The following is a 17,520-nucleotide window of genomic DNA, read 5'->3' as shown; positions in this document are numbered from 1 at the left end:
GCTTCCCTCTAGTGTCACTATTTCTTAAAGCGTAGATATGACTCACAAGTTTGTTTTTTTCAATTTCTGAAAGATAGAACAAGAAAATGAAAGTGCTGATAATTTGAATCTATGAATATGATTTGAAAATTTTCATGAATGACCTCAATGAAAAACTGGCTACTTTTTGACATTTTTTATTGTACAACTTTAAAATTTTTCCAATTCTCTTTGACTCAGTTATTTTTGTTTTCCTTTCAGTGTATTTAGTACTTGGAATTTATGTTGTGGTTCAAGTGATAGGATGCTAGCCTTGAGCACTAAAGAAGCTCAGGGACAGTGCCCAGGCCCTAAGTTCAAGCCCCAGGATGGGGGGAAGGGAGGCCTTCAGTTATAGGGCTGGGAATGTGGCTTAGTGGTAGAGTGCTTGCCTAGCATGCATGAAGCCCTAGGTTTGATTCTTCAGCACCATATAAACAGAAGAAGCTGGAAGTGGCACTGTGGCTCAAGTGGTAGAGTGCTAACTTTGAGCCAGAGACGCTTAGGGACAGTGCTTGGGCCCTGAGTTCAAGCCCTGGGACTGGCCAAAAAAAAAAAAAAAAAAGGCCCTAAGAGGCAGGAGATCAATATATTTTAGTATCATAAATATCTACTTTTGAAGAATTTTCTTCTAGTAACTTCAAGTTATGAGTTTACTTCTTTCTGCACATAAGGAATCTGTAATGTACTTCCTTAGCACAATTATACTCTTCTGTAGTATAATGAATCTGAGTATGGTAGTTTATGCCTGTTATCCCAGCCCTGGGAGGCTAAGGTAGGAGAATGATGAATTTGAGATTGGCCTAGCCTATAGGTAGGTGGATTCTAGGCTCTTGAGGCTACACACAGAGAGAAAGGAAAAAGTAATGATGTAAGGAAGGAAGGAACTTTTCTATATTTATGTTATGATTTAGTATTCATTTGCATTCTAGTCTGTTTGTTTTTATCGATTAGAACTTTATTTTGCTTCTTTCTTTAAAAAATTTTTTTTGTTTATGTGGTATCAAGGAATTGAACCCAGGGCCTCAAGCATGCTTGGCAAGCCCTCTACCACTGAGCCACATTCCCAGCCCCAAGCTTTTGCTTCTTTTAAAAACCACCGAAGAACTTGGTTTTCTTCAACTCTTTCATCTTTTGTCCTCAGCATTGACTTAATAGTCTTAAAATACTTAAATTTCCACCCTCACCCAACTCCCTCTCCTTTCATGCTGCTGTTTGGGGGAACATTTTTCTTAATAGAGATTGTGAAAACCTGCATGGCTTTGCCCCTCTTTCCATTATGTTTGGAATGAGAGCTATCTACCAGTAGCTCTTAATGGCAAAGCTGATTGTGTTCTTTGGCAGTCACATTCAGCATCCATTGGCACTTACTGTCTCTTTGGCAACACCTGGTATACTTTATCCTGAAATACTGATGGAATGCTAATTGCTTTTAATCTAAGTTTCTTCACTTTTCTTCTGTCTCGTTTTTTTGTATCAAGTATATGAATTAATAAGGGTTGAAACATGCAGTTCTAATAAGTTCACTAGAATCCGTTCTACTGTCTGCAGTATAAATAGGTGTACATAGAGTACATAGGACTTAATGTACTCTGTTGGGACCATTGTCTGCTTCCTTGAGAATGAGATTCAGTGAAAAAGTTCTCATGCTAAAATGATTTTTGTTGAATCTGAACTGCTTCTTAAGTCTATTTTATGGGCTTACAGTTGGCTGTGGCTTCACTTGCATTGAATGAGGTGGCAGCATTATTAATAGTAGCTATTGTCTATAAAATTTTATTATATAGATTTTTAAGTTAATCTTAAAGAGTATAAAAGTTTCTTCGTAGTGCGACAGTATATGTTATTGATATAGTACCAGGGCCTGTGGTGCAGGCATTGTGTATAATATTGGACTTGCTTCCTCTGCCTGTTATTGAGGCTGTAGGCTTTTGCTTTGGTTACCATTTGGGAAGTCTACATGGCATAGTTAATTCTGTGCAAAGATACTGAAAATAGAAGAATCTTCATGATTTTCTTTATTCTACAGGTGGGTTTGGTTGAGACAAAAGAAACCTGTTTTATGAGTTTCCCACCCCAGTGTCAAGCTAACCTTTGTGATTCAAATCTACAGTTTTGCCTTAGGCCTTCCATGAAGAGATGGAATTGTTCAATGAGTTATGACATGTTGCTTTCACATCCTGGGAATTTACGTTGTTTTTAATTTTTGGAGGCTTCATTTCATCTTCCAAATGATTTAAAAAAAAAAATTGGGCTGGGAATATGGCCTAGTGGCAAGAGTGCTCGCCTCATATCCTGGGTTCAATTCCCCAGCACCACTTATATAGAAAGCAGCCAGAAGTGGCGCTATGGCTCAAGTGGCAGAGTGCTAGCCTTGAGCAAAAAAAAAAAAAAGCCAGGAATAGTTCTCAGGCCCTGAGTTCAAGGCCCAGGACTGGCAAAAAAAAAAAAAAAAAAACTTTTGTGAAGCATTGCTTGAAATATTTGAAGTAGTTTTCTAGAATGGCAGAAGATTTGCTTGCCACAGCATATCTGCAACAAAGGAATATAGTGAAATCTTCATTTACTTTTCATTTATGAATATTATATCTTTAATATTTAGTAAATACTTTGTTTTCATGTTTTCACAGCTCCTAATTTATGCATCATATCTCAATTATTTAAACTGATTCAGTCATTAATGATCATATACATCTATACCTGCTTATGTGTATAATTATATATTGATATAAATTGAATTTATATATATAAATCCACTTAAATTTTTAGTAAAAAGTGGTTAGACAAATGCTACGTCATAAATAGTACCAGGCCCAAATGATACCAGGTAAGCAGTTTGTGCCACGTAGTACCAATATAAAACCTGTGGTGTTGTCTCTAGAAAGATAACTAGGTATGGTTTTTGAAATACAGGAAACTTCATGTCACCATTTTTAGAATTACTTAGTTAAAACATTGTTGGGTAAGTGGTATAATAAGAGTGAATATAATTAGCCAACTTGGGTATGAGAAAAGTCTGAAAATAATGTTTTAAGAGAATATTTAACTTATAGCATAGAAACTTTGAGAAATGCATTTGCATTTATTCTTGCAGAATGTGACAGTGACAGTGATAACATGGATACAAAAAACACTGCAGTGGAAGAAGACTTTAGATCCACAGAAGGTAACCCATCCAAGTTCATCTTCTCCTTACTTGCATTTTTAAAGTTTCTCCCTTCCTCCTTTACCCTCTCTCACTGTTTCCATCCTAACAAAAGCTCTTTCCGTTTAAAGAATAGTTTGTATTTTCTCAAATGAGATGATTTAAGACTAAACTTAATTGAGAAAGCTGTAAGATTGGTTAGCTTGTGATAGACTAGTCTTGGGCTGGATTTGGTATAATATGTTTAGGAACATATTGTTTCTTAAAGGCAAATCTCTTCTTTCATAAGTTAAAAAGTACTCTGTGTTACTCAAAAATAGTGTTTCCTTGGACATACCTTTATTGTGCATGTAACCATCTCTTATTTGATATTTTGCATAATACTGTAGGAGTTTTTGTTTGTTTATATGTGCTGTGGGGCTTGAACTCAGGCCTGAGTTCTGTCCTTGAGCTTCTTTTACTCAAGGCTAGAGCTCTATCACTTGAATCAGAGCTCTCTTTGAGTAATTTACTGGAGATAAGAGTCTCACAGACTTTCCTGCCTGGGCTGTCTGAACTGAAATCCTCAGACCTCAGCCTCCTTAATAGCTAGGATTACAGGTATGAGCCACTGACTCCTGGCAAGTAGTTTATAATAACCAGAGAACTAAGTTAGGATATTTTAGAAAATGCCTCTAACTGCACTGTAAGTATTTTTTGTCTTTGACATTTGAAGGAAAATAGTATATATGGATATTCCAGTGAGCATTGTTGTTGGAGATATATAGGTAGTAATATGGAGGCTGGAAAGTAGGAAATGTGGCCAAATAAATACAAACCGAATGGCCCAGTCGATGTGTTTTCAGGACATTCCATCTCTCATATGATGCAGGAAGTTTGACTCAGAGCATAGTAGAGCTTTGCACTATTAGGAATGTAGGAATTTGAGTCTAGTAGTAGAATTGAACCATCCCTTTGATTTAACCCATTAATTTTGGCTACAGAATTTGAGACAATTTCACTATCAGGTTGGCCTGGAACTCACTCTGTAGCCTAATGTGTCTTGGACTGGCACATCCTTCACGTTCAACCTCCTGAGATTACAGGTGTGTGCCACCACATCCACAAAAGTATAATCTGTTTTGTGTATTAAACAGATAGAAATGACCTAATGTTCTAAAGAGTGTAGACATTGACTGTCTAAGACTTGGTTCTGCTTACCTTTGTGTTGTATTGAACCTGTCATCTGTCTTAATATTTTATTTGTATTCTGTTTGGTCTTGTTGAAAACTAGATAATGGACAATTATAATGCCTGGAAATCAAGATTATTTCCCCCAGGATTTACTGTTCTTGATTATTGAATGCTACAGTTCTGCATTTATTTACTTTTCTAGAGTATTTTTGCAAAAAATTGTGTCTTGTAATATTGGAGTTTCTGTTACTTTAATTTATGCTTACTTGGTGTTCTCACAGAGGTTTCCTTGAATGCCATGAGCTAAAAACAAAAATCTACCTTCCTCAGACTTTGTGCTAGGCTTTGTGCTGCTGCCCTCCTTCCAAACCAGGCTTGTATTAAAGCCACAGGTCAGTCAGTTGTAAAACACAGTCCTTCAGGTGTTTTCTGTGCTCACATCCTATTCTAAGCACATGCCCAGCTTTCTGAATTCCTCCACTACCCTAAGACAGTTTTTATTGCTGTTGTTATTGTTGTAGGTTGCAGGGCTTGAACTCTGTTTGGGTGCTGACCTTGAACCTCTCCGTGCTCAAGGCTAGGTCTCTACTACTTGAGGCACAGCGCCATTTCTGGACTTTGAATGGTTAATTGGAGATAAGAGTCTCATGGAGACCTTTCTGCCAGGGCTGACTTCAAACTACGATTCTCACATCTCAGCCTCCTGAGAAGCTAAGATTACAGGCGTGAGCCACTGGTGTCTGGCTCCCAAACTCTTTTGAATGCCCTAATTTTCCAGATGAATTATCTTCCTGGGTTTTCCTGCCAGGCTTTAGGTGATTTGTCCTATGACTAACTGTTCTCTTTCCCCTGTTTACTGTGAGGTTTTTGTCTGCCCTTCAATTATTTTCCAGCAATGCATGCTGCTTTTTTGTCCTGAGGGGATGCTGAGTCGGTGAAATAAATGAATGTCTTATGTTAGTCCTGTGGATAGCCTCAAGACATCAAAAGAGGCAAGAGCAAAAATTTGTGGGCTAGGTCTGCTTTTCTTTTTCTGAGACCTGGATCAGAACGGTACAATGGCAACATAGGCTGCTGTCTTTACTGTGGAGTTCTTTTTGAGCTGGTACTGGGGCTTGAACCTGGTCTCATGTGCTCATCTGGCCCCCTTTTCCCCTTTTTCACAGCTAATGCTTTCATAATTGAACCATAACTTCGGCTCCAAACAAATGTCCCTACATGCAGGGCTCTGTTTCTAAGATGTCTACCCTGTGGTTTTAGTCTGTTTTTGCACTGGTACCACATTCTTGATTATTGGACTTTTTATAGTAAGTTTACATATGTCATATAAATTTTTTCATGCTTAAGAAAACCTTAATTATTACTTTTAAAATATTACTTTATTCCTTTTAACTCAGCTTTGGGCATCTCACTAATCCTAATGTATCTTTAATACAGTTTTTTGTTTGTTTTTTAGATTAGTTTCTAGTATTTTCTCTATTTCTCTCTCTCTCCCTCTCTCTCTCTCTCTCTCTCTCTCTCTCTCTCTCTCTCTCTCTCTCTCTCTCTCTCTCTCATCATGGGGCTTGAACTCTCGGCACTGTCTCTGAGCTTTTAAGTTCAAGGCTAGTTAGTGCTCTACCATTTGAGTCCCAGCGCCACTTCTATCTAGTATTTTAAATTTTATTCACTATAAAACTAAATCTCCTAATCCAAGGAAATGAAACTGAATCCTAGAGGAATCACATGTGCCTCTAAACCACGTAGGCTCCAAGAGGCTGTGGGACAGGTGAGAAAAGATGAAACTGGCATAAGAACCTGATGATCAAGGAATTCTACCCTCCTGAGATTTGGGTTCATTGCCAGGAAAGGGGGCGAAATGTTTACGAACCCAATGATGTCTGTCTAGTTTGTCATTTTACCTATTTAATAAATATTTGTTAAAGGGGTTGCATTTTATATATATATACACACATATATATATATACACACTCACATACATGCACTATATGCTTCTCAGGTGAAATTATGTAGCCATTACTTTCACTCTGCCTTAGATGGTAGAAAGCTTAAAGCTAAATTTCCCAATAGAATTATTAAGGTACAGTTGACAAGTGAAAGGTGAATTTTCACAGCTTGAGTGATTATGCCATTCATTAGCATCACCTTTCTCTTCATCTTGTATATATATCAGCCTCATGTCTTGTAGGAAATAATACAGATTTTGTTGTTGTTGTTGAAACAGGTGATGTCAGTGACTAAAAAGTTGGTTGAGTTTCTACATCCGTAGGTAGAAATAATTTGCATAGTCTTCAGCATATCAAGTTGATGTACTTAATTCAACTGGGGGTTCTGTCTAGATCCTCATATTTCAGAATTAGAGAATTTCACTGACATTTTATTGTGGAGAAACACAAATTTTACTGTGGAGAAATTCTGATATGTATTCACTTCATTTCGATTTTACTTCTTGAAAATATTAATATAGTTGATAAAACATAAAGCACATGTAGTTTTCTTGTTTTTTTCATGCAGATGCAGAATTAGAAGAAGCTATTAGAAGAAGTCTTGAGGAAATGTAATTAAAGATATTACTACACATCAAGTGGCCTTGAAGACCAGAAGCCTACTAGTACAAATATATCTGAAGATGCTTTTGCTTTCATATGTTCAAAATCTCCAATGTGTTTTGTATTCTTGGGTGTTACACAAAATATATATGGGAGGGATAGAATACATGCTAAAGCACATATGGATTATGGGTATCATAGTTTCTCAGCTAACCTAAAACATTTGTATATTTAGGTTAAAATCTTCCTTAAAAAGTGGAGGACGAAAAGGTCTTGGCTATTTTTTGTTTCCAGGCATTAGTTCTTTGGTTTTTTACATACTGGACAAATGATGCTAGTTTTTTTGTTTGTCTTTAGGAATGAAAATAAATATAAATGTGCCATTGCTCGGTTTTTCCATAACTTCTGTACCTCATGTGACACTGTTAAGTGATTTTACTTAACTGGTTCAAACTGTTTATAAAAAAAATCCAAAACAAAAAAAAATTGGTATTGACTGGTTAGGCTTTATTGTTGTTGAGCCAAGTGTTCAAGGTTCTAAAGGGTAAGTCTAAGGAGGAGGAGCTTAGACATTGACAACAGCCGGTAGGCAGAGAACTGACTAAATAGCTTTTTCACATTGAATGGAGGCCTCGCTGTGTGGCAGCTGAGTGCTCCCTGGTATTTTATAGCCGTAGTTGACTCCTGTCTTCATCCCAGAGATCAAGCTTTGCCCCTGCTGAGGAGGTGTTGGGGTGTGATGCTGTCCTGTTTTCAGAGACTCTGCCGTGAACATTTTCAAACAAGGCTGGTGTTGCAAATGGTGTGTTGTTATTAGAAGTTGATCACGGGACCTGGTTAAAGCTTTCACTAGAGTGATGTTCTTTGTGAGAATCATGTAGAAACATATTCATGCTTTAACTAGAGTAGCATATTACTAAAAAAAAAATTTTTAAAGAAAACACCTTTTCTTCAAAGTGATTAAAATGAAACTTTCTATTTTACTTGTTTAGATTTTTGTGACTTGTTTGATCATCAAAAATGATGTCCAAATATATGAATATAATTAAACTTATTTTTAATAATACTAGTCCTTTTATATTTTTGTGTACATATGATTTTCTTCAAAAAACATGTTGAATGTCTACTCAGAAATCTTAAGGCTTTAAAACTCTTATTTCATGTGGATTATCTCTATTCATTGAATTGTCCATTTTCTGCATCTGGTATTATATATTTAATTCTTCAGTATTGAAACTTCTTTGTGAATTAATTTAGAACAATTTCTCCAAATACAAAGCTTTCCTACATATTTAAGACATAAACTCTTGATATTATATAGTCTTCAACACTAGATATTTTTAATGTGAAATGTGGTTACTGGGTTATCAGTACAGTCTTCACACAAGTAGCCAAGTTATTTTTACTTTTTAAAGTGCCATTTCTGTTCTTCTCGTTTTTATCTTTTTTTTTTTTTTTAATAAAGACAGGGTCTTGCTATGGTGCTCAGGGTGGATGAATTCATTGTGTAGTCCAGGCCGATCTTTGAGATCCTCCTGCTCCTGCCTCCTGAATATTGGGATTGAAGGTATCTACCATGCCCTGTGTGTGCTTTTAATTTTGGTGGTCAAGCAAAGATCTTGAGAGGGAACCATAGGACACCTTAGACACCTCTGCAGGAACTGCTAAATAGTGAAGAGCAGAGGGCTTTCCATGTAGGAGAGTAGCTAAGCATTTATGGGCAAGTGGAGGGAGGGCCTTCTTGCTAAAGATCCCACAGGCAGTGGAGTAGAACCCACATCCACGTTAGGAGAGTGAGTAAGCATTTGTGCGCAAGAGGAGGGAGGGCCTCTCTGCCAGAGACCCCACAGGTGGTGTGACATACACAGATGATCTACAGAGAAGCTCTTGATACAACAGGAAAGAGACTTTTCATCATGACCTTGAAGAAAAGGTAATTGAGTTGTTTAATAATTGTCCCTGACTTTGTTTCTGCTCATTAAATAATTTTTAAAATTTAAAGTAATTTCATAACTTGAACTCAATTCAGATAAAAGGAGATGTAATTAGTGGATGACATTAGGAGAGTTACATGGATTGCTGTCAAAAGTAAATGTGTTGAATATTACTAAAGATGCTTAGTTTTCTTAGTTTTACTCACAAAGTAGTTGAGTACCTACCATGAGCAGAGACTATTCCAAATATGTAAGTACACCAGTGAGGGAGTTCTTGCCCTCTGGGGAGAAGGTTAGACAGGGCTAGATACTAAATGAACATATAAACCAGCCTCTTAATCAGATGGCAATAAGTATTGTGAATGTAAGTTAAAAAAGAAAGATAAAAACAGTGCAATAGTACAGGATTGGGGAGAGGTTTGATTTTGTTTGTTAGGATGTTTGGTTTGGTTTTAAGTTTTTGAGACGGGGTCTGACCATAGATAGCCCAGGCTGGCTTCACATTCATGATCCTCCTGATTCAGCCTCCAGGTTATACAGGTGTACACAACTATAATATTATACCACACTTGCCCAAGGTGTGCAGTTTTAAACATGGCAGCAAGGAAAGATCTTACTGAACTTGAGCAAAATTCTCAGGTGAGTGAATGAGCAGTGCAAATATATGCATGGGGTCCCTGATTTATGATAGTGACTTAGAAATTTTAGATGTTAGGATGGTGCAAAAGTGATAGGTATTCAGAAGAAATGGTTCTATGAGTTTTCTATTTTCCCAGGTTAATAAGATATATCTTGCCATATTTTTGCATGCCAGACTTCCAGCTGTGTGATTAAGAATAAACTGCACTGTTGCTGAGCCACCAGAGTTGTGTAGGTTAGATGTGCTGGTTTTGTGGTGTTTTCAACTCATCAGGATAAGTACAAGGTAGTCTAGAAGACAAGTTGCTCTAGGTAAAAGCAAGGAGGCTAGTACAGCTAAATCAGGAGGAAAGGGGAGTATAATAGTATAATAGCTAAAGCCTTTCTGGCTTTTCCTCAGACCATGTAGGTTTTATTCTATGATGAAGATCCATTACAGGTTTCTGAAAATAAGTGACTGAATTGACTTTATTTGGTTGCTGTATTGAGAATACACATGAGAAGCAAGAATGAAACTGGGTAGACCAGTTAGAGGGTATTGGATCTATCTTAGTACATACAGATTGTCCTGTTGGCTTGGATCAAGAGTGGAAACAGCAGAAGGGGGATCAAGAAAGGTTCCAATGGTGGAGAATCTGGGTGATGTATGATAGTAGATGAGGCCCGTTCTAATGGTAAAGAATGTGGAGAGGTCCTAATGGTGGAAATCCAGATGGGTTCTGATGGAAGAGAATTTAGATGGATTCTGATGGTAGAGGGTCTAGGTGGGTTCTGACGGAAAAGGATCTAGATGGGTTCTGATGGAAGAGGATCTAGATGGGTTCTGATAGAAGATCTAGTGGAGTCTGATGGTAGAAATTGGTGGAATTACTAATGCACTGGATTTAGAAAAGTAATCCTGGATTTAAACATCTCTGGATGAGCTCTGACACCTCTCGTGTTTGAATTTCAGGTTTGTTTCATGACAGAACAGAATATCGTGAGATCAAACAGTTCTTGTGTAGTAATAATCAGATGGGACTGGGATCCAGGTTTAAGGGGCTCTGATTAAGTGTTTACAGGGCTTTGATGTCTGATTAAAGGTTCTGCCAGCTGCCAACTGTTATTACCCATCATTTTCTGCCCTGTGCATTGTAGTCCTTGCAGTGAGGGGTACAAACTGTCAGGAGAGAACACATTTTGCAAAACAGATCTTTGTGTTCCCAGCCCTCCCCCCCGCCTTTCACTGACCTTCACACTCATGGGGCCTCCTGCATCTTTTTATTGCTCACAGAGGTTAAAGTTGGGTGTAAAGTGGTCTTCTTAATACCAGTTATTTCACTCGAATTGCAAAAGGGAGCATTCTTTTAAATAGGAAAAAAGTCACTGAAAATCTTGATTTAGGAAGAAATGAGGTCAATTTGCCTGGCTTCCCAGGGGGATGTTAGTTTTCTTTTTCCTCTGGCTTAGGTGAGGGGTGTTCTGCCACCCCTGTCGGGCAGGTGCAGGTTCGCCAGGGGCCCTTCCCTCCTGCCCCAGCTGCGCTTACCTGGCGGGTAGGGAGACTGCACCTCACGGTGCTGGCGGGGTCCTGGGGCTGGGATCTGGGTGCTGTGGGCAGCCTCTTGCCCCTTCTCCCTCTGAGCCCCACCCCTCTTCCCCTTCTCCCTCCTCTTCCCCCCTTCTCCCTGGTCTCCCCTTCTCCCTCCCCCGGTCGGTCGGGAGCGCTCCGGGCGCCTTCTAGGGCGGCGGCGGCGGCGTCACGGGGCGGGGCCATAGTGACGCGCCGGCCGGGCTCGCCGCCCCGAGGCCGCTGACCTCTGCCGCCGCCGCCGCCGCCGCCCGCATGGCTCAGGCCAAGATCAACGCCAAGGCCCACGAGGGCCGCTTCTGCCGCTCCTCGTCCATGGCGGACCGCTCGGGCCGCCTGCTGGAGAGCCTGGACCAGCTGGAGCTCAGGTGGGCGCGGGCCCCTGTCCCGGCCCCGCGTGGCGCCGCGAGCCGCGGGGAAGGGCGTGGGAGGAGGCCGCCCGGGCCGGGACGGGACGGGACCCCGCCGCGCCTGCGGGTGTGTCGGAGGACTCGGGTCTCCCGCCCCGTGGGCCCGCGCCCCTCCGCGGCGGGGCGGCCGCCGGGCGAGCGCGCGAGGAAGGGCGCTGGGCGGCGGGGCGGCCGGGGGCCGGGGGCCGGGGGCCGGGGGCCGGGGGCGCTGGCGGGCCGCGCGGGCCGCTTCCCCCTCCCCTCCCGCGGGGCTCGAGCCCGGGCCAGCGCGCTGCCCCAGCTCCGCCGCTCTGAGCCCCGCGCCCCTGGCAGGCTGCGGGGTTCCCGCGGACCGGCCCCGCCCCGCCAGCCCCGCCGGCTCTGGACCGCCATCCTCAGATCGCCGCCGCCCGAGCGAGCAGCCGGCGCCCGCCCAGCACTTTGTAGTCCCCTGTCACACGGGTCGTGTGGACGGTAGATGGAGCTTATTCCATGTCACACTGAAAACAGGGTTACACCAAATGCGTTAGGACTTGGGGTAGGCTCCGACCTGCGTGATGTTTAAAAGTGCTTTGAGACTTTACCCTCTCGTACAAACCATTTCCCTTTGTCGCTTATCGCTTACACTAGCCTTCCATTTAAAAAGCTAATAACCCCTTTGCCACCTCCTCCTGGCGTTGATTTCCCCCCCATCCTCACAGCCAGTTGTATGAAACCTAAATTACCTGACATTTGTCCCGGACCGGAGACCCTCTGCTTATTGCTTTTTAGCAGTAATCATAACTCCTTCCTAATCCGTGATAAAGTGGGCCCGTGTCTGGCCCTGTCTTCAGAGATAGATCATCTCCATTCTACAGATGCCGCATGGAGCCTTAGAAATGAGTCACACGCTTGAGAATAGTGGATTTCACAAACACAGAAAGACTGTCTAGACAGTGACACTTCGTGCCTTTTCTTAGAATTGATTATATCCTACTTCAAAACGTGAGTGTGTAGTTGCTCTTACTGAGAGGAATGAAACTACTATTAAGTTAGGCTCTAATTCGGTGTTAGGGAGAGCCTTCGGGAAGGCTCCAGGTGGCTTGGGGAACGGGTTTGGAGCCTGGGGTTTGGGCAGTTTGAGCATTTCCTCCCGCAGTCAGCCATGTGTTCCGCAAGGACATGAAGAGAGTGGCGCCTTGTTAAGGTGTGCCTGTGCTCCAGGTCCGCCAGCCATTTACAAGAGTGCTTTTCTTCCACATTGTCATTGGAGGCACGGGGCCTCGGGGAGGACGTGGCTTCTCTAGGGCCTGACCACTAATGAGTAGCCCAGGACTCTAGAAACATCCCTTTGTACACTCCACCACGGTCCTGATCGGGAATGAAATCTGAAGGGTAACATTTGGTGATTAGGAAAACCCTCCAAAAGTTCTACTTTGCCAAAACCATTAAGCAAACATTGTAGCAATCTTTGGATGCAGGGCTAGCTAATAAGAGGGCTATACTTGGAAAAATCTGTTAAGGAAATTATTTCTTTTTCAAAAATGCTTTGTTATAAGCATTTGCCATTTTCTCTCCATTTAGACCTCCTGTTATTCCAGGAAGCGTGTTCATAATGGCAAGTGTGCAGTAACTGCCACGAAGCTCTGTGAGAGCACATCATGCCTATTAACTTGTATTAGATGTTAGTCTGCCCTGTGTCGCACTGCCTGCTTTTCTGAAGTCCAGCCCCAGTTCCTTATCACCCTCTATGCATAGCTGAGGAATTGCAGCTGCGGGCACTGTGCGCGCCTGCACAGCTGAAGCCTTGCTGCCTCTTGCACCTCTTCTCACCTCCCACCAGGGGGCCCTTGGGTGCCCCAGCTGCAGAGATTCGTGAGCTGCCCAGACCTGGGGACACGCCAGGAGACCTCTCCAGAGTTTTTCTTGTGCGCTTCCTGAGGTGTTTTTGTCCAAGCCTGCTCAGAGCACATCCCAGGCCAGTCGCCATGTGAGGGTTAGGTTTTTCCCAGTTTGGACACGGGGCTGCTTCCAGGAGCTGTTAGTAAGCACCAACTGCCCCTTGCCATCAAGGGAGTGCGGTGTAGACATGTCAGGTTTCTCACACTGAGATACTGAAGGGAGAAGTGAGACAACCTAGTGCCTGATCTAGAACCAGTGGGGCAGCCATGAGCAACAAAGTCTGTGTGAGCTGAGTAAGGATAGCAATGCTGTTTAGTCGGGCTAAGTATAGCACGCTAGGGTCAGCATTAAAAAGACAAAGTTGAACGGGTGATGCGCCGCCTACACTAAGAGAGGGAACCGCCCCAGTGGAGGTTGGATCACCTCAAGGGAGACGAGGACGCTTGCAGAAACCCTTGCTGGGAGCGGGGCTGGTGCCACATTGCTGTTGCTTCACAGAATGTTGTTAGTTTCCATCCAAATTTGACAAATAAGACTCTTACCAATTCTTTGTTCTCGCTTCTCTATAAACATGACGTTCCACATATATTTACTATCTTGAATAAAGCCTTGCTGTAACTTCCCCAGCCCGTTAGTGCTATTTTGGGGTCTGACAGGTGGGTGGCGGCCAGGGGGAAGAGCGTGTGCTTGGCTGGGTGAGAAGGAAGGGTCCTTTTATGGAACAGGCACGTGCTGAAACCGTGGTGGAGTTGTTCCCTCTGTACCCATCTAAGGCAGCAGTCTGGATTGGGTCCTCCGTATTTCTGGGACCATGCAAGTACGGAGGATGGTTCTGTTACTATCTTGTTTTGTAAAAGCTGACCACTTCTGTAATGTGCCCTACGGAGAACTTTTAAATATTTGAGACTTTCTCTCTTGCTTTTTATGATTCGAAAGCCTAGTTTTAAGTGCCTGGGTGTGGGTATCTCTATGTATAGTTTATAGTTTGTATGTAATTGAGGGACAGTAGGGAAGTACTTAAAATTTGGCTTTATAGTTAGGCTTTTATTTATGGTTAGGATTTACACCACAAACCTATGGAAGCCTTTCTTTTAAATCTGGGGAAAGATACCGACACTGTTGAATAGAGTATTGGAGTACTTTTAAGTCAATATTATAAAGGAGAAATAATTTTATTGGGACGAATCAATTGTCTTCTGACAATTATTTTCTGATTGACAGTCTAGCAAAACTAATAGAGTCAATGGAATGGAAAATTAAGTATCAATCAACTTAATGCCTAAATAAAGGTAAATAATTTTTGAGGTGTTTCTAAGAGCTTTGAACTTGTTGGACGAGGAGATGAAGGTTGAGGAAGGCCATCCACATGCTGACTGTTTTCTTTTCCTCATTCACGTAGGGTCGAGGCTTTGAGGGAGGCAGCAACTGCGGTAGAGCAGGAGAAGGAAGTTCTTCTGGAGATGATCCACAGCATCCAAAACAGCCAGGACATGAGGCAGATCAGTGATGGTGAGAGCCCGCCCCCAAGCAAGCGTGCTGTGTGTTTGGGGGGCGGGGTGGCGGGCGCAGGCACAGAGAACAGCTGCAGCTGTTCATGACAGCAGCCTCTTGCCCCAGGCCCCTGGGCCAGCATGGATCCTCCCCGAGCTCATGGCTGGGATGCCCACCAAGGCCATCTGGCTCACCCAGTTCATTCTTAGTGTCTTTATCAGCTTCCAGTTGAGACAGAGAAAGAAAGACAACAGAGGATGAATTTAGACTTGACTTAGAGGAGATGAAGAGCACAGTTTTTTGAGCGAGGGAGCCCATCGGGGTTGTGGGGCTGTGTTGTATGCGTGCTCCTTGGAACATGGCTGCCGGTGAGGAAGGGGTCATCGTACTCCTTCCTGGGCTCCTGCGGCTGTGCTCCACAGGACAAGAAGGGGACTGCTGACTAGTTGTAGGTTGAGAAATGCTGACAGACCTCCATTGTCGAGCATTGCTTCCTTATGCTGGTCACAGTCTCCGAACCGCTGGTCTGCTTCCATCCCTCTAGAGCGATGTAGTCAGTGCCTGGTTTGGAGGCCAGCAGCCGAAATGTGGGCAGTGTACTGTGCTGTCCTGGCGTGGGACTTGCGATTGCCACTCCTCCCACCACGACCTGGTGAGGTCCCCTGCCGCAGCGCCGAGTGGAGGCCATCTTCATGCCATTACTGCTCAGAGCTGCCCACTGAGTGCAGACACACATTGTCTGCTGTCCATATGTCAAGATTATCCAGGAAAGTGTCCTACAGCCTTGCTCCGCACGCAACACTTTCAGTCAGTCCTGTGTGGTGTGTTATCTTTTTATCTTTAAAAACATCTGAGAAGTGCTCATAGAGAACAAGTTTAGTCACCAGTGAATGCCTTGGTGTCTTATCATGGTAAGTCAATGCCGTGTACTGATGGTTGTTTCAAACATTTTTATGTTTAGGGGAAAGAGAAGAATTAAATCTGACAGCAAACCGTTTGATGGGCCGGACCCTCACTGTTGAAGTTTCAGTGGAAACAATTAGAAGCCCCCAGCAGCAAGAATCCCTAAAGCATGCCACGAGGATCATAGATGAGGTGGTCAGTAAGTTTCTGGATGACTTGGGAAGCGCCAGGAGTCATCTCATGTCTCTCTACAGTGCATGTTCGTCTGAGGTGCCCTCTGGGCCTGTTGACCAGAAGTTTCAGTCGATAGTAATTGGCTGTGCTCTTGAAGATCAGAAGAAAATTAAGAGAAGATTAGAGACTCTGCTTAGAAATATCGAAAACTCTGATAAGTCCATCAAGCTACTAGAGCATTCTAAAGGAGCTGGCTCTAAAACTCTGCAGCAGAATGAAGGCAAACTTAATTAGTTCTTGAACCTAGAGGCATTTTCATATTGTCAAAATGCTAAAATACTATTGCAAGTGGTAACTTGTTCTTTATGTCAGACACAACCTCTTACTTGATGCTGATAGTTGTTTCAGATGAGGAAGATATTCTAACATCAAGTGTTTTGCGAGTATTAAACCTAGCAGGATTTTAATGATACAGTTGTTAGATTGAATTGCCTTGTGCCAGAATCCAGCATTACATGTCTTGCTGTTCACGTAGCCTGTGGGGAAGTAGTACTCGGTCAGGGCAAGAGCAGCACTGCTCCGTGCAAGTAGTGCTTGTATCGTTCTTTCCTGGACTATGGCATGTAGTTGACTAGAAACTCCTTATCTTGAGCAACATACACACACAGCAAAGAGCTCATGGGGACTCACATCCAAACCTTTTCATGCATGCTGTCATTCAGTTTTTATGCATCTGTGTTAAATACTATTTTGAATGTAAAGATTGGAAAATTAATGATTGTATTTTTATATAAATGGAAGCAAAATGTGGGAAAAGTACCTTCACTTTCACCATCATGAATAATTATGTGCACTTAATCTCAAATGCATCATTTCTAAAAATGTCAGTGTACCTTGCCTTCCTCCTCCCCTCCCCTCTTTACACAAAGACGGTGTCAACTTCTGGGTCTCCCTGTGTGCTGCTCCCTGCTTGCTGTCCGCTCCCCTCACTCTGGGCACTGGCAGTGTGGATCTCAGCTCTGTGTCCTCCCCTCCCAGCTTGTCCATTCCCCTCACACTGGACATTGGTTGGTTTTCCAGCTGTTGCTGTTACTGCAACATGCTCTTCTTTTTTATCTTTGTTTAAATTCCCATTAATAAGTTTATCGAGGTAAAAGATATATACATTTCCATGGCCTAACATTTTTTTTTTTTTTTTTTGGCCAGTCCTGGGCCTTGGACTCCGGGCCTGAGCACTGTCCCTGGCTTCTTCCCGCTCAAGGCTAGCACTCCGCCACTTGAGCCACAGCGCCGCTTCTAGCCGTTTTCTTTTTTTTTTTTTTTTTTTTGGCCAGTCCTGGGCCTTGGACTCCGGGCCTGAGCACTGTCCCTGGCTTCTTCCCGCTCAAGGCTAGCACTCTGCCACTTGAGCCACAGCGCCGCTTCTGGCCGTTTTCTGTATATGTGGTGCTGGGGAATCGAACCTAGGGCCTCGTGTATCCGAGGCAGGCACTCTTGCCACTAGGCTATATCCCCAGCCCTCTAGCCGTTTTCTGTATATGTGGTGCTGGGGAATTGAACCTAGGGCCTCGTGTATCCGAGGCAGGCACTCTTGCCACTAGGCTATATCCCCAGCCCAACATTTTTTAATATTTTGTATAAAAGTTTATGAACT

At 42.9% G+C, this 17,520-nt stretch overlaps 2 protein-coding genes across 5 annotated transcripts in view; both read left to right on the top strand.

Annotated features, from left to right (window-relative positions):
* Znf451 (zinc finger protein 451) overlaps positions 1–7,951 on the top strand; it is a 51,347-nt gene extending 43,396 nt beyond the window's left edge. For all 3 annotated transcript variants that reach the window (XM_048347566.1, XM_048347565.1, XM_048347567.1), the window contains 2 exons: positions 3,113–3,184; positions 6,851–7,951. In XM_048347566.1, coding sequence (XP_048203523.1) covers positions 3,113–3,184; positions 6,851–6,897 — 119 coding nt within the window. In that variant the 3' untranslated portion in view covers positions 6,898–7,951. The remainder of the gene's footprint in view (positions 1–3,112; positions 3,185–6,850) is intronic.
* A 3,286-nt stretch (positions 7,952–11,237) lies between these two features.
* Bag2 (BAG cochaperone 2) lies at positions 11,238–16,753 on the top strand. Of its 2 annotated transcripts, XM_048347564.1 has the most exons (4): positions 11,238–11,396; positions 14,698–14,807; positions 15,334–15,605; positions 15,751–15,871. In XM_048347564.1, the coding sequence occupies exons 1-4, from the start codon at positions 11,284–11,286 to the stop codon at positions 15,766–15,768; spliced, it is 513 nt and encodes a 170-aa protein (XP_048203521.1). In that variant the 5' UTR covers positions 11,238–11,283; the 3' UTR covers positions 15,769–15,871. The 2 variants fall into 2 exon arrangements, with proteins under 2 accessions (XP_048203521.1, XP_048203520.1); XM_048347563.1 differs by lacking the exon at positions 15,334–15,605 and having other exon boundaries at positions 15,751–16,753.
* The last annotated feature ends 767 nt before the right edge of the window (positions 16,754–17,520 follow it).

The sequence above is a fragment of the Perognathus longimembris genome, chromosome 6, assembly GCF_023159225.1.
Source record: "Perognathus longimembris pacificus isolate PPM17 chromosome 6, ASM2315922v1, whole genome shotgun sequence".
NCBI lineage: Eukaryota > Metazoa > Chordata > Mammalia > Rodentia > Heteromyidae > Perognathus > Perognathus longimembris.
The sequence above is the reverse complement of the archived record's forward strand: the minus strand, read 5'-3'. Positions and strand labels throughout refer to the sequence as shown.

What these genes read in the sequence shown, in the direction of transcription:
- Bag2 (XM_048347563.1), top strand. Translation starts at nt 11,284, where the DNA reads ATGGCTCAGGCCAAGATCAACGCCAAGGCCCACGAGGGCCGCTTCTGC. An exon ending in CTGGACCAGCTGGAGCTCAG is followed by an intron (nt 11,397 to 14,697) that starts GTGGGCGCGGGC and finishes TCATTCACGTAG; the next exon opens with GGTCGAGGCTTTGAGGGAGG. An exon ending in CATGAGGCAGATCAGTGATG is followed by an intron (nt 14,808 to 15,750) that starts GTGAGAGCCCGC and finishes TTTTATGTTTAG; the next exon opens with GGGAAAGAGAAGAATTAAAT.